Source organism: Terrapene carolina, unplaced genomic scaffold (genome assembly GCF_002925995.2).
Source record: "Terrapene carolina triunguis isolate 2854851 unplaced genomic scaffold, T_m_triunguis-2.0 Scaffold193, whole genome shotgun sequence".
Lineage (NCBI taxonomy): Eukaryota > Metazoa > Chordata > Testudines > Emydidae > Terrapene > Terrapene triunguis.
Window position 1 is genome coordinate 9,535,827 of NW_020664544.1, and position 15,456 is coordinate 9,551,282.

General features: G+C 42.7%; 1 protein-coding gene across 5 annotated transcripts in view; it reads right to left on the reverse strand.

The window, feature by feature from the left end:
- TLK2 (tousled like kinase 2) overlaps positions 1–15,456 on the reverse strand; it is a 55,832-nt gene that overhangs the window by 27,207 nt on the left and 13,169 nt on the right. For 2 of the 5 annotated variants that reach the window (XM_024207230.3, XM_024207229.3), the window contains exons 4-11: positions 14,187–14,256; positions 12,982–13,025; positions 11,427–11,522; positions 7,587–7,754; positions 4,645–4,740; positions 3,033–3,125; positions 1,226–1,336; positions 113–249 (exon numbers count right to left, since the gene is read on the reverse strand). In XM_024207230.3, the coding sequence (XP_024062998.2) occupies positions 113–249; positions 1,226–1,336; positions 3,033–3,125; positions 4,645–4,740; positions 7,587–7,754; positions 11,427–11,522; positions 12,982–13,025; positions 14,187–14,256 (815 nt within the window). The remainder of the gene's footprint in view (positions 1–112; positions 250–1,225; positions 1,337–3,032; positions 3,126–4,644; positions 4,741–7,586; positions 7,755–11,426; positions 11,523–12,981; positions 13,026–14,186; positions 14,257–15,456) is intronic. The other 3 variants (XM_024207231.3, XM_024207232.3, XM_024207233.3) reach the window with 3 other exon arrangements.

The following is a 15,456-nucleotide window of genomic DNA, read 5'->3' on the forward strand; positions in this document are numbered from 1 at the left end:
AGAGCACTGCATATAGCTCACATATTAGTCAAAAGTGCTTTGGGATAAGAGGCACAAGAGATGGATTTTCTTTTCTGCCTCATCAGAAAGACAAGGAAGCTTCTACACTTACTTGATGAGGTTCTGGAAAGCGTAGCCGTCTGTCCACTGCTCAGTGAAAGAGGCCCCATGCCGGACTGTAGTGAAGTGACCCAGTCTCAGTCGATCCTGCATGCTCTTATCTCTGCACGCCATCTTTTCCTGTTTTGACTGAAGACAGACAAGACAGAAGTGTTGAATCAGCAGCCACCAATGATCAATTCTGAGCTGAAAGTTACGCAGTATTTTAAATACTCTGTTCTTAGCCAACTCTTAAAATTGCCATCGACAAGGATCAAGATGAACTGGCAAAGCTCAGTTAGCGACGCTTGCACAGCACCTGTTCTACACAACGTTCAGCTCCATCTAGTTACAAATCCCTCACTTTCACAGACAGGAGGTCATGCCCAATTAAGACCAATCAGTGCCGCAACTAAAGCAATTCAAACAAGTTTTCAGCACTGCCATAATATTTCCCGATACCTGCACGCATCAGATGTAAATGGTTTAAACAGTTAAAAAAAATTTTTTTTTAAAAAGAGTAAATTAAAAACATTAATTGTAATGAAGTCTTTAAACACTGAAGCAGGCTGAAAGCTGGTAAGCAATAACCTAGTATTTTTATAGTGCGCTTTCATCAATAGGACTCAAAGCACTTTACAAAGACATTCTCCATTTTACAGCTAGAAACAGACAGAAGTTAAATGATTTTCCCTAAGTCACAAAGCACATCTGACACCTGGCACGTCCTAGCCCCCATTTACTGGGCCATGGTGCCTTCTTGTGTAGTCTCCTCCAATACTCTCTTGCATGCTAGGATCACAGATGCTAATTTATACCTATGTGACATGTGAATTATAAGATGCGACAACTCAGGCTATTCTGCTCAGAGTGGATGCTGGTTTCCTTTTGAGGGTGACAAAAGTAACTAAGCCAAAAGGCTCTGCACTCTGAAAGCCATCGCCCATTACCATTTCAGAGAAATTATTCAAAACGCACAGCTCTAATTCTGTATTTCAAATGGCTACAAGTTTCACTCCATTCTGAAGAGCAAGTTTCTAGAGTTCAGGACAGGCGTGACAGAGTGAGTGTGTTTTCCAAAGCTGGGTGGCTCTGGCTACAGAGACTTGGAAAGCTAGCAGCTAACCTTTTCTATAAGGAGCTTCTTGCTCATCGTCACACATCTATTCAACCGTTCCTTGTATTTCTCCAGCATCTTTTGCTGTTCATCAATCTGCCGTCTCAAATCACAGTTGGCCTAAAAAAGAAAGTACACAAGGTCAGCGAAAACAAGATACGAACTTTCCACTTTCAAGGCTGCCCTGAAAAAGCCAAGCCACATATCACCTTGAAAGGTAATCTACTCAGCTGGCTCCAGGTCAGAGAAAAGCAAATTAGCAGCCAACTTGTTACCAAGATAAAAGACCAAGTGAATCCACTCTCTATGGTACTTATCTGGTCCCCGTTACCAGAGTATCTGAGCACCTCACAATCTTTAATGTAACCTCACCACACTCCAGGAGGTAGGGAAGTGTTATTATCCTATTTCACAGGTCGGGAATTGAGGCAGAGAGAGACTTAGCGCATGGCTACACTAGAGTTTACAGTGGTGCAGCTGCATCACTGCGACGTCTCTAATGTAGCCACTCTAAGTCGACGGGAGAGAGCTCTCCTGTCAGCTTAGCTATTGCGACTTGTGGGGGCTGGTGTAATTATGTCCACACCGGCGCTTATATCTGTGTAACTTGTGTCGCTCAGGGGGTGATTTATTCACCCTCCCCCCCGAGCGACATAATTTATGCTGACATAAGCTGTAGTGTAGACAGTCTGAGTAACTTGCCGAATGTTACATGGGAAGTCTATAGCACAGCAGTGAACTGAACTAGTGTCTCAAGTCCCAGGCTAGCACAGTAATCACTGGACCATCCTTCCTCTCTAGTGAACACTGACAGGAAGCAGCAAGATGACTTCCTTTGCACTTTCAGCTGTAGGATTGCTCTCTGGCACAGCTGGTCAGCCCTGCTATAGACTCTCTTTCTGGAAACTGGGATGTTTTTCAAGAACATCGCGTTTGCATGGGTGTTTCCTTTGTAGGCTAGAAAAGGACACATCTAAACAGAAAAATCTGTCATTTGGCATCCAGTTAAGGCTTAAGTAGTGTAGGCATCTTATATATATAAAAAAAAAAAAAAGGATTTTAGGAGTTATTCTTGAGGTCATTAGGAAACAGAATTATTTGTCATCCTGGTTTATTGGAAAGTGTTCCACAAAATCTTTCATGTTTTTGACCATGCCATAAAAGCATCTCTCTTTTACATACACATTCTCCTAGATAGGGAGGCCAGAGACACAAGTATAGTCTTTTCAAAATAAGGGCCTTAGTGTGGTCAGAAACAAGTTTTTTTATTGAATGTTTTCAATACAGAAGAGTCTGGAATAAGAGGAAAAATTCAGTTTTGCTTTCTACTCCTTGACTCTTGCTTTCTTCTGGTAGACTACGTGCCTACATGTCCGATAGGTCCTCTAGGTAGGGGTCCCTGCCCCACAGCATATTTTCTAATGCTTTATATGCTTTCTAATTTAGAGGATAGCTTCCATCACTTCCTTTGAGTCAAGTGACAAGTCTACTAGCTCTCATCATTTAGAATGAAACCGTTTATTCAGAAGAAGTTCTTTTACTTGCAAATAAGGAGATGGAATAGCTGTACCCATCAGACCAGCCTGACTACTACACTTGGTATCTCTACATATACTGGCACGTCTCCCCATAGCTTCTACCTCAAGAACCACCCTTCTCAGCCTAACCAATTATTCACATTACCTCCTTCTCTAAGAGTGTCAGTTTCCCCAAATATAGTACAGAAAATCCTGATTTGTGCATGTGTTCTACTCTTGCAATACCAGGATGCTCCAAAAAGCAGGTTTTACAAGAGCCTTTCCATGTTCACACTTACTCTTAATAAGTCATCTATCCTCCCCTCCTTCTTCTCCAGGTCAGAGTTTTTGCTGTTTTCTAGTGCAGATATTTTTTCCATTGTGAGGTCAGACTGCAGAGACAAACATCACAAATCAAAGTCAGAAGCACATAAGTAATATTTCAGCTACAGAAACCTGGCTACATATTTGTGTCTGGCCATTTGTCATGGTTCTCAATAGTTTATTCTAGAAAGCAGGGCTTTGCGCATTCTAGAATTCTGGTGAAGCCAGGATTAATTTTCACTCTTCTCTTTCTACCAGGGTGCACACCCCCAGCATACAGGTCAGACAATATGAGCAGACAAGTGTTAGACAATTCGGCCATGGGGAACACTGAAACCGCAGTGGTATCTGAAGAGCTGCAAAAGCCCCACCTTCCGCTGTAAATATGGATTCCTGTATTGCATTCCTGAATTTTCTTTAGTGCCCTTAAGGCCTCTGGTTTTCAGTGTTCTCCCAGGCAGTAACATAGCTAGCATGAGGGGAGGCTTAAAACGCACAGCCTCTCAGCCATGATTTCAAATGTATTTTAGTTCCAAGCTAAAATGTCAGTAGGTAGACAGAGTAAGACTGCGCACCTTCAAGATCTCAGACTGGCCATCACATACCCACACTATTCATTATACAGGACGTTAGTCTTCACACAGCCCTACGATGGCCTTGTGGGGGAGTGTTACATCTGACGTTTGTTTTCCATTTGTATGCTCTCGTTTTAAATAACCGCCTCTGAATTGAACTGTTCCCTTTTAACAGCAGAAACAGACAAGTCTTTGTTTCTGAAAACTTATGTATTTGATTCCCTGTAACGAACAGGAATTATGGGTACACTGGGGAAGAACAGCCCATACCATTTGGCAGTTGTTTCTTAGACTCAGACTTTAGGGCCAGAAGGAACCATCATCATCTAGTCCAGTGGTTCTCAACCTATTTACCATTGTCGGCTGCATCCAATATACTACCTGTATGGTCCTGAGGCTGTCACACGGGGCACTGCTCTGTGCGGATTAGGCTGCAGGCAGCCCACAGGTGAAGAACCACTGATCTAGTCTCACCTCCGGCATATCACAGGCCACAGAACTTCACCCACCAATGCCAGCAATAGGACTTCAGATCTTGACTTAAAGACATCAAGTTACAGAGACGCCACCATTTACTCTACTTCAACCCAGCAAGTGACCCACACTTCATAGGAAGGGGAAAAAAATCCCACAAGATCTCTGCCAATCTGACCTGGGGAAAAATTCCTTCCTGACCCCAAATATGAAAATCAGTTAGACCCTGAGTATGTCTTTTATCAGGTCTCAAAATGTTCTAAAGAGCAAGCAATCGCCATCAGCAGTTAGGTACGTAAGTATCCATTTTACAGAGAGAAACTGAGGCACAAAGAGGTCATGGGACTCGTTCAAGGGGACAGCAGAGTGGCAGAGCCACAAATAGATCCAACAGTCCAAACTCAGTCCTCTGATGAAGCCAGTAGGTTGCCACCTACCAAGACTCATGTCCCGCTTCTCTCCTCCAGTGCCGAAACTGCACCAAATGGAAAGCTTAGATGTAAGAGGGCAATGTGCTTTACAGTTTATTGGCCTATACCTGCGTCTGTTTGTGCTGGACGGAAATCTGTTTTTGGGAGGTGCAGGAATGCTCTGTGTTCCCTGATCCCGTAGAAGAAGGGCTGCCTTGCTGGGCCTGCAACAGAAAGCCAGCATAATTATATACTACCAGGTATTAACATGACTGCAGTTCTTCATGCAAACACACACTCCTCATTTTATATGGAAGATGCTTTCTGGTCTCAACACCATGTTGTTCAGATAAAACCATTTAAAAAGTGCTCCAGAGGTTTGGGCTATCAAAAGGAAAACCAATCCTTTTCAGAAAACCCAGCTCAATCTGTTAAAACTTGCAGTGTTGCCAACTCATGATTTTGTCATAAGCCTCATGATAATTATAGTTTTCCTTAAAGCTCCAACTCCTGGAGTCAGGTGGATGTGAAATAATTTCAACCTTTGTTCTTTAAGAAAAAGTAAGTTTCTAGCCCCAGTGGCTGTGAAGAAAGCTTCAAAATGTGACACCCCCCCAAACACACACAGCTCAAAAAGCAGAAGGCAAATGAACACCAAATTATTATTTTTTACATAATCTCATGATTTTGAAGCCACTCTCATGATTTGTCATGAGCCTGACATGATTTTTGAACATTTGGGGTTGGCAATACTGTACAAGATACAATGTTTCTATTAACTTTAAGATAACTTCAGCAACATTTCATCAATGTTCTCAGCTGTCTTTATGCAGTGTTGTTGTAGCCATGTTGGTCCCAGGAAATTGGAGACACAAGGTGGGTGAGGCAATATCTTTTATTGGACCTACTGCTTTTGGTGAGAGAGACAAGCTTCTGAGTTTACACAGAGCTCTTCTTCAGGCCTGGGAAATGTACTCAAGAGTGTCACAGCTAAGTACAAGGTGGAATAAATTGTTTAGCACAAGTAGTTAACACGTTTCAAGGCATCATTCAAGGTGAACTGGCCCGTTAACACCTCTCCATCATAGTGGGGAAAAGAAAAAAGCAGCTAGGAGGGGCGTATCTTTTGAAGGTGTTGTGCAGGTTTCCTTTGGCTTTGGGGATGAGAAGAGGTCAGATGTAGAGTTATTGCTTTGTGCTGTGTTCACCCACAGGTCTTTTGCCATTTTTCTGTGAAAGGTCATTTGAGAGTGCAGTGGTCGTCTCGTTTCACCCACTGTTATGGGGGCATTTAGTTCACTAGAACACCACACGTGATAGGTATGTGTAGAACCCATGGATCTTGTGGGGGGTGTTGATAATTGCAGCTGTGGAGATATGTCCACAGGTTTTGCATTGGTTGTGCTGGCAGGGACTGATGCTGCTTTGAGTTGGTCTGCCCTGGTCTGCGGGGAGCTTGCTTCTGATGATGAGCTTAGTGAGGCTGGGCAGGGGGTGGTTGTTTGAAGGCCAGAGAGGGGGATTCAGAAAAGATTTCTTTCAGGATGGCATCCCCATCGAGTATGGGTTGTAATTGTTTGATGATAAACAGTATGGGTTCCAGTGTAGGGTGATGAACATACAAGCGTAGGACTGAAAGGGACCTCAACAGGTCGTCTAGTCCAGTCCCCTGCATTCAAGGTAGGACTAAGTAATAAATTAGACCATTCCTGACAGGTGATGGTCTAACCTGATCTTAAAAACCTCCAATTACAGAGAGATTCCACAACCTCCCTAGGTAATTTATTCCAGGGCTTAACTACCCTGACTCTTAGGCTTTGTCTACACTACACTTTCATTGTTAAAACTTTTGTTGCTCAGGGCTGTGAAAAAAAACAACAGCCCTCTGAACGACAAAAGTTTTAATGACAAAAAGCATCCATGTGGACAGCATTTCGACAGGAACCGTGGGAGCTGCTCTCCTGTCGACAAAGCTACCACCCCTCGTTCGGGGTGGTTTTACTGTGTCTCCACTGCACCCCTTACAATGGCCTGGCTGCAGCGGCGAGCCGCACCATTGTAAGGTGCACAGCGTAGACATAGCTTAGGAAGTTTTTCCTAATGCCCAACCTAAGCCTCACTTGCTGCAATTAAATGACAACTAGAGGCATGCGGTTGGAGGGGGTTTCATTTCTGTATTGAAGCAGGTTCTCTTACGGTATTTGGGTGGCCCATTCCATGATGTGATCTACTCTCTGGCAAAGTGTCCTTGTTTGGCCTGGGAGCTTAAATGCAGAACTTCGCTAGATACTAAAAATTAATGACTGAAGAGACACGTTGGATTTATGGCTTATTACAGCCACATAACCCACTTACCCCCTCTGCCAGCTCCCCCCCCCCCACCACACACTTTACTCCCTTATGACTGGAGAGGTGTTAATGGGCCACTTCACCTTTGAATGGTCCCTCGAAATATGTTTAACTACTTATGCTAAACAATCTGTTCACCTTGTATTTAGCTGCGACACTGAGCCCATTTCCCAGACCTGCAGAAGAGCTCTGTGTAAGCTCGAAAGCTTGTCTCTCTCACCAAGAGCAGTTGGTCCAATAAAAGATATTACCTCACCCCCCTTGTCTCTCAACTGTATTGGCAGTTACTCCAGCTTCGAAAGTAGTTGGTTTAGCCTAAAATCAGTCAGGAATCTACTTCGGCTTTATCAGTTTAGCTTCTTAAATTGAAATAAAAGCATCTACACCAGACAGATTTCTCCAGAAGGCAAGGCTGGAGATCCAGCAACTTTTCACATAGTTCATGAACCAGCCGTAGGGTGACCAGATAGCAAGGGTTAAAAATCGGGACAGGGGGTGGGGGCAATAGACATCTATATAAGAAAAAACCCCAAATATCAGGACTGTCCCTATAAAATCGGGACATCTGGTCACCCTAACCAGCCGTCAGATGGTAAAGACCGTCACTAATAACCCAGGCTGGATGTGAACCAGAGCCCTAGAGCTGACAGACTCCACATCCCATTCCCAATCCCTTAACACAGCCTCTGCCCCGGGCTTGGGTTTTTTAAAGACTGCTCACCGAAACAAAAGCAAAACAGAGGCCAGCTCCCCTCTGTACCAGCTGCTCACTCTCAAGCCGCTGTTTTGCCAGCATCATAGACATCAGCGTTGGCAGAGGAGAGTGTTCTTCCTGCGGCTCCTTTGCAGAACTGCCATCTACCCCATATAGTGGCTGCTCCACTCGCCGCTGTAATACATTTAAAAAAAATACAATAAACCTTAAAAAAAAAAGAAAAAAAAAAGACGATTCTCTGGTTCTGCCAAAACTGTTGTCAGCAAAGCAGCAGCTCAGGAACAGCGAGCCAGCAAAGAGAGGATCTGTTAAAAGCAGGGCTCCTGGAAAGATTGCTCGGATAGCAGAGGTCAATAGGAGTGACTGGAATAACATGTTTGAAATGTGCTGCAATGCATGGGAATGTGCAGAACAGGATTCCCCTAGTTAACGGAAATACTGCCCCTCTCCACGTCTGCACATTTTGGGGCCATTCAAGCAAAGAGCTGCAAACTCAAAGCCTTAACCAGAATATCTTAATTTAGTCCTTTGTACTCTTTAAAGGCTAAGAACAACGGCCCCTAGCTCTTATAAATCTCAAAGCATTTTAGGTCAGTATCATCATCCTCATTCTACAGATGCAAAGTCATTTACAACCACCCAACTTCAGAAGAGGTGCAGGTATACCCATTTTACAGATGAGCAACTCTGCCTCAATTTACTTAAGATAAGCAACTGAACCAGGATCAGGATCCAGGAGTCATGGCAACTTGGCCCCGTTTTAATGGCAAAAATAAACTGTCTAAGATAGGTAAAGACTAGCCCTATTTCAAAGCTTTTCAGGAGGTACCCATATGCAGCAGCTAAAAGGAAACCACTTTCACATCTTGTACAGTGGTTTTCTAACGGTTGTGCACGGCTTGGTACCATCGGAACAAGAAATGATATTAGCTATACGGATTAGTTACGACGGCAGAATGCCAAGTACTGGACTGTTTTGCGTGTGATGGGGTAGGTCTTAAAGTCTGAGAACTGCTCATCTAACTTTGTTCGATTCAGTATCCAGGGTCAGGAGAGTGGCGCTGGCACAGAACATGGCTGAATCAGACACAGAAAATTGTGGCGGCCCTAAACTTAGTTTTGATCAGATGTTCTCTGAAGCAGTGCCTTGCACGTTGCCTCACTAAAATACTGTACATGGAAACTTCTCCCTCCTCATCTGTACACATTTTCCCACCCAGCAGCCTCTTCTCCTCCCAGGCAATTGCAGCAAAGGCAGGACACAGATGATTTTAAAAGAGGAACCAAAGAAAACTTGTTTTTTTTTTTTTTTACTGCTCATCCAAAACATGTTTTCTGCCCAGCATTAGAAATACTACTTTCCTTTCTGATAGAGAGCTTTATGGAATGGGGACACTGCAAGAGCTGAAATCTGAGCAGAGGGCTGTGAAATCTGCAACTGAGGGATAAGGGGATCTGAAGTAGGCAAGGGATAGTCTAGAAAGCTGAGCTACCTTTCCTCCCTTAGCCCTAGGCACAGACAAGCTTACCATGCAGTATGAATAACCACTACAGTCTTTTCATAAAAGGTGCTTAACCCCTTCCTTACCCACATGCTAATTCCCTAAACTGGGAATGATATTCAGTTTTCTCCTCTTTTCCCCTGTTCCTACTGCTGTTGGTTTTTCCTTTTGTAGCCAAAGCAATGGACTTAGAGAGGCATGCTACTAGCACAACACAGGCATCAAGTTAAAGTATGGTTGCAGGAGAAAGGAGAACCAGAACTGAAGACAAGGAACCTGAAGAGCCCTGTGACGGGGTATACAAAACCCGCACCAGCATGGAAGCGGTTAAGGAGCTGCTTTGGGCAAGGGTGGCCCTGCCCTTCCACACCTGCAAATCATGCCAGGATTGGAGGAGGAGTTAGAAGGAGGGAACTCCACTCAGAAGTGGGTAACCCTGAGAAGGGAGCAGGCTGTTGAGCTTCCCCAGGGAGGATGAGAGTCAACTGAGCCCCAGCCCTTGCAGACAGGAGAACACGGATTCCCTGCATTAAGATGGGAAACGAGATAGACTTCCCCTGGAGACCCAGCGCACTCAGGGGTGAACTGAGACACCGCCCCAGCCCCTCTGAACTACGAGGCCAATATCCTCATGGAAGCCACCTACAGGTTCTCCTTTTCCTTTATGCTTTTATTTTACCTTGTCTGGTGACTGCAGACTGTTCTGTTTCTTTCACCTGGGACCATGAGGGGAAGAAACAACCAAGCAGCCTCAGTCAGAGGGCTGAGTACTAGCCAGCCCTGCTAAACTGACACACCTTGCAGTGCGCATGGGTGTGGGACAATTAGACGTGCATGCTTGTGCTCTCCACCTAGCTCCTGAAGAGGGCACTCTGCCAACAGACTCGTGACAAGCACCTTTGTACAAAAGACAACTGACTTAGCCAATGCTGCCTGTGACACGAGTTTGACTGCATGGTTCTCTCCAGGTCTCTATATACTCAATATATTAAAAGGCAAAAAAATGCACTCAAGGAATGACTGCCCCTTATGCACTTACCGCAGGATCCCAGATTCTGGGGAAAAGAATGGTCTTGAATGTTGTGCATGTAAAGTGTCATCCATGAGGTGTCATTAAGAGGTTTTTGAATTTAACTTTTCTTTTTAAAGAAGGGAGGTGCTGTGTTAAATACAACAACAAATGTACAAAATAATCTAGCAATATGTTTTAATTCCCTGTTAACTTTAAGGCAGCACTGGAGGGTTTCATTAAGATCTGGTGATGTATGATGGACTCCGAGGTCCAATCTCTCTCTTTTGTGGCACTCTGTAGGGTACAATGCACAGTCCCAGAGCACTCAGCATTGGAATTTAGACAAATATGAGTTTAGGAGGTATGCAAATGACTTCAAAATAGACTAGCCAGGAAAGCTCATATGCTTCATTGTATCTGGTTTACTGTCAGTATACTATGCTCCAGAAAAGACTCCGAACTGTTCTCCTAATGCTCAAGAAAATCTGAGGATTAGGTCCAGGCCATATTCAAAGGGTGGTTTTTAAGGGTATTTACACAATAATAACAGAAAAGCAACTTCTGAAATATCTTTAACGTTTTTTAAAATATTGGTTCTCTTCACATTTGAACCTTGCAAAAGGGACCAAATGGCACAATGAAACTTTCTCAATGGAAGAAGTCGGGGAATGGCATACACACACATTGGAAAGCTTTTACTGATTATCCCAAAAAGCTACAAGCACCTGAAAAATCAGTGTGGAGTAAAATATTTTTCAGCACTAACAACGATGTATTTGTATTTCAGTAGTTCTATGAACCCCAGTGAAGAGCAGGATAACACTGAGCTAGGCACCATGCGGACATTGAAAGCCGGTCCCTTCTCTGGAAAAATCTCACAATCGAAATAGACAAGACAAAACTGTGCAGGAAGAGGGATGCAACAGACAAGCAGAGTAATCAGAATGACAGAATGGAAAATATGTTAGTTCTACTTTTTCTATTTCTAGGAACATAGGCCATCCACAACCCTTTAAGACAGAACTCGTCTATACTATATCAAGAAATGGCATCTGGGGTTTGAAGTATGTAAGATAAACTGTTTAAGATTGGACTAGCTCCTTGGAAACAAACATGTCCACGTCAGGCCCTGGACAGCTGGTTTGACAGCTATGATCCAGTTTATTAGCTCTGTATAGACTGCGGGATCACTGAAACTAATTCAGAGACTAAACAAAATCCAAGTCCCTTTCAGTAACTGTGGTAACATTCTGCCCTATTTGTTCAGAAAAATCTCCTGTCTGTGGCATATCAACTGCATCATTTAGCACCTTCCTCAGAGGGAATACTTACTGGTAAGGGATTGGATAAGGAATGCTGTGGTGAGGATCGGGCGACAGGTGGCACGCTTCTGCCAGGACTGGTTCCTGGACCACTTCCCCCAGCAAACTGACCAAAAAGATACATATGATCAATCACTTCATAAAGATACTATGCTTAAGCAAGATTTTTTGGGGGAAAGCTGCATAGAAGCTGCATATTTATCTTAAAGCATAAAGACCTTCCCTATAAGCCCTAGCAACCTGTTTTAGTGGACACTGAAGACAACAACAAATAAAAAATTCACTGACTGAGGTTTGGCCATTTACAAAAGAAAACGAACTATATCTATTATGCCCATAATACCAAGAGGTGACTGTGAATGCTTTCAATGGTTAAATATCCACAGCTACAGTAGATATAATTTCTTATCTTAAACCAAGGGATATGGTTCAGGATAAGCCAACCTCTAACAATCCAGGTTTAGGAAGACCTTCCCATGGCAGGTATGTCTAATTGTGCACTCTATGTACACGTGCATGGGTGGGGTGGGGAGAAGAAAATATGCACCTTGCTCTGAATCATAGAATATCAGGATTGAAAGGGGCCTCAGGAAGTATCTAGTCCTCAAAGCAGGACCAATCCCCAGGCAGATTTTTTGCCCCCGATTTCTAAATGGCCCCCTCAAGGATTGAACTCACAACCCTGGGTTTAGCAGGCCAATGCTCAAACCACTGAGCTATCCCTCTGCCAGTCAGGAACAGGGTATCAGATTCGCTGGCACTCTGGTCTAATCTGGTATGGAAGTTCCTATGTTCCTGTACTATGGACTGTGCCATGCTTTAACTCAGCAATGTCTGAAGACAGTAAGGAAGAGGTGCTAGCAAAAGCACTGCTAACTCCAAGCCAACTAACTACTCAGAATAAAGTGAAGAACAAGTTGTTAGGGATGAAAAGTACCAGGTTCTAGTTTGTACATGCTTGGAAAGAAAAAGTGCCAAGAATATATATTAAATGAGTTTTCTTAAAGTTTTTAGAGGTACCATCATTGTTTTGATATCTCCATTCTGTGCTTGGTGCTGGCCTCTCAGTGGGGCTAATTTCTTAGTCTTGATCCTGCAATGACTTAAGATCCTGCTTAACTCTGAACAGGATCTGTCCTATTTAAGTTAATGGGACTCTATTGGCAGATTCCTTTGCAGGACTGGCGCTTTTAATGTAACTGCAGTAGGCTTGCCAAAAGGATGCTCAGTCTCATGAGGCAAGGTTCAGATCCCAATAGAAGTCAGCTTCAAACCGGTTTTTGGGTGATTGCTATTTATAGCATTTAGTCAGTCAATTGTTTAAATTTAAGAAATAGAAATTAGCTTAATTTAGAAACAAGGTTCAGATATTCTGCCCTAATCAAACTCATAAGCCTATCAGCTTGATACAGTGAATCCCCTACACCAGAAGCTCTGATTTAATGCAGTGGCGAGAGTAACTTCAGTTACACTGTAGTTTTTCATTAAAAAAAAAAGAAAAAAGATTCGTCAAACAAGGACTTAAGAACAGATTTCTCTGAAAGTTCAATTTTAAATTGGCTTACCTCAAAATAATCACTAATTTTATGTCCCCTAGGAGTGCCTTTTCCTGAAAAGGAAACAGAGAAGGAAGGCAAACTTGATTTGTAAATGTAAACATTGGATGCCATTTTGAGAAACCTATTCATGTAAATAAAGATGTACACTTAGGTGCTCCTTACATCACCTAGTACAGAAGAAGAGCTTCTACACAGCAACAGTTAGTCCCAGGATTAGAATCTCTACACTTTTTTTTAATTAGGAGAGTTGACAGTTTGACTAATTCCAAAATTGTCATAGACCCAATTAGATGACATTTGTTTCTCTGCAAACAACAAGGGAAATATTTGCTCTCACGGTGAGCAATGTGGATCTCTCAAAACTTCCTTCAAGGTAACAGCATAATAAAGGTTACTATATACAATCTACTCTTGCCTTTACGTAACTTACTGTACTCAATGTGAGCACATTAAGCCTCCCACAATCCTTCCTATGAGAGCTAGAGAGATAATGGTGATTTAATACGGATTCATTAAAATTTAACTGTTGTTCCACCTCACTTTCCAAAACACTATAGGTACAGTCTACTATCAATAGAATCTGTTATTTTGTTGTAGGAGCAGATTCCTATTGTCAAAATAACTATTCCTTCCATCCTCCTAATGTTCACCCACTAAGAGGAGCGTGAGAGCTTGGACTGAAATCAGACTCTCTTTTCTTTAAGGCAACATTTGCTGTTTTATACTTTTGAGTACAACTTGTTCTCTAGCTGGTTGTTAAAGTAGGTTTCCAATGTTACACGGAACAAGATGTAGAAAATGAACGAAAGCTTTTCAAAGTACAGCAAAAATGAGAGAGATTTCAGCTGCAGACCGTACCCATGTGACTAAGCACATGATATTCACATAACCCATATGAGGACCCACATCCAGTCTCTCCTTGTGCAATCTGGCCCTATGATATATCTCCAATAAGAATTCTAGAGTTTAGAAGTAAACATGAATGTTGCAGTAAGTTGTTGTAGGACTGAATGTTTTTCTTACAATGGAAACAAGGACTCCCAGAGGAGTACTACACTATCACTGAAAGTACTTCAAATAAATTCCTAACAAGCTGCCTGACACACCCCTGAGATGAACCATTACTCTCCTTAGACACCACGACTCTTTCAAAAGTGAAGCCAATTATCAACTGGTCGGAAATCCTGAGAAGGATCAGGAGAATGGGTTACCTTGACTGGTCTCATATGCTTCTGCTTTTCTTTTCCTGTTCCGCTGGTCATTCTGTTTCTTCTCAGGAGTCTGTTAAAAAATACTTCAAAATTAACATTTCTGCTGTTATTCCAGAATTTAAAAAACGACCAAAATACTAAATAAATAGGCTGCAGGTCCCCAATGGTCGTTCCAGTTCCCAAGTGCATTAGTTTTTGCACTCAGTACTTAGAAAGACACAACCTTCACACCTGTGCACAGCAAAAATAAGAACATGTTAGAAATCAGAAGGGGGTGGGAACAGGGAGAGATTATTTTCTATTTTAGACATAGTAGGACTGGTTCTCCATTGCCCTGTACATCATGTAGTCTTTTAGTCTGCTGCAGATGGAGCATAAAATTCAATCAAATCAGAACAGCAGTGTTTAACACCCACTTCTCACTAGTCTAAATGGCTATAGAAGATGCAGGGCAGTTGAGAATTGGGCCCAGTCTGTTTATGTTCCAAGGATGGGATTTTCAAAAAGTGCTAAAGTGAGTCAGGAGCTCAAGTTACATTGCCTTTCAATAGTACATATGCTCCCAAGTCACTTTAGCACTTTTTGAAAATCCCACCCAACTGACTGCAGCCCATTCAATAATTGATTTCTAGTGCTCTTAGTACCTAGGTGCTGTCTCGCATAAGTTACATGAAAAATCATTTACACATTATGTGAAGTGTTTCAGATGTAAAGAATTCCTTCAGCAGGACTTCAAAACAAAGTGAGACACAAGGAAACAAAACTTGAAGTTCTATGTATTAGAAAAAACGATCAAATTTACTACAGAGAAAAATCTGGTCATTTTTATCACATACATTTTACCCCAAAGAGGCCCAAAATATTTTCCAAGCTATTTGTTTACACATCATGTCAGCCACCACTGAATGACAGAGGAGGAAAGCCACAGTGCCCATTGCACAACAAAGGGTAGGGAAATCTTGGCCAAAACTTTTGTGGCAAACTTAAGATTCATGGTTCTTAGAAACTGATGTTCACACAATAAACAGAGAACCCAACCTACCTACTTTGAAAAGATAAAAGAATGAAGCTGACACAGCCAGAAGTTAAACCTAAGATCCGAGGGAATGTAGGAGGCCACAACATGCCAGCCCAGTAGTCCCTAATGGAGATGAGGGTTGGTTTTTGGTTTTGTTTGGGGTGGGAGGGCAGAAAGGGTTGTTTAGAGCTTTAAAAACAAAACAAAAAACACACAAAGAGTAGCTACTGTACCTGTGCACTACTTTATAGA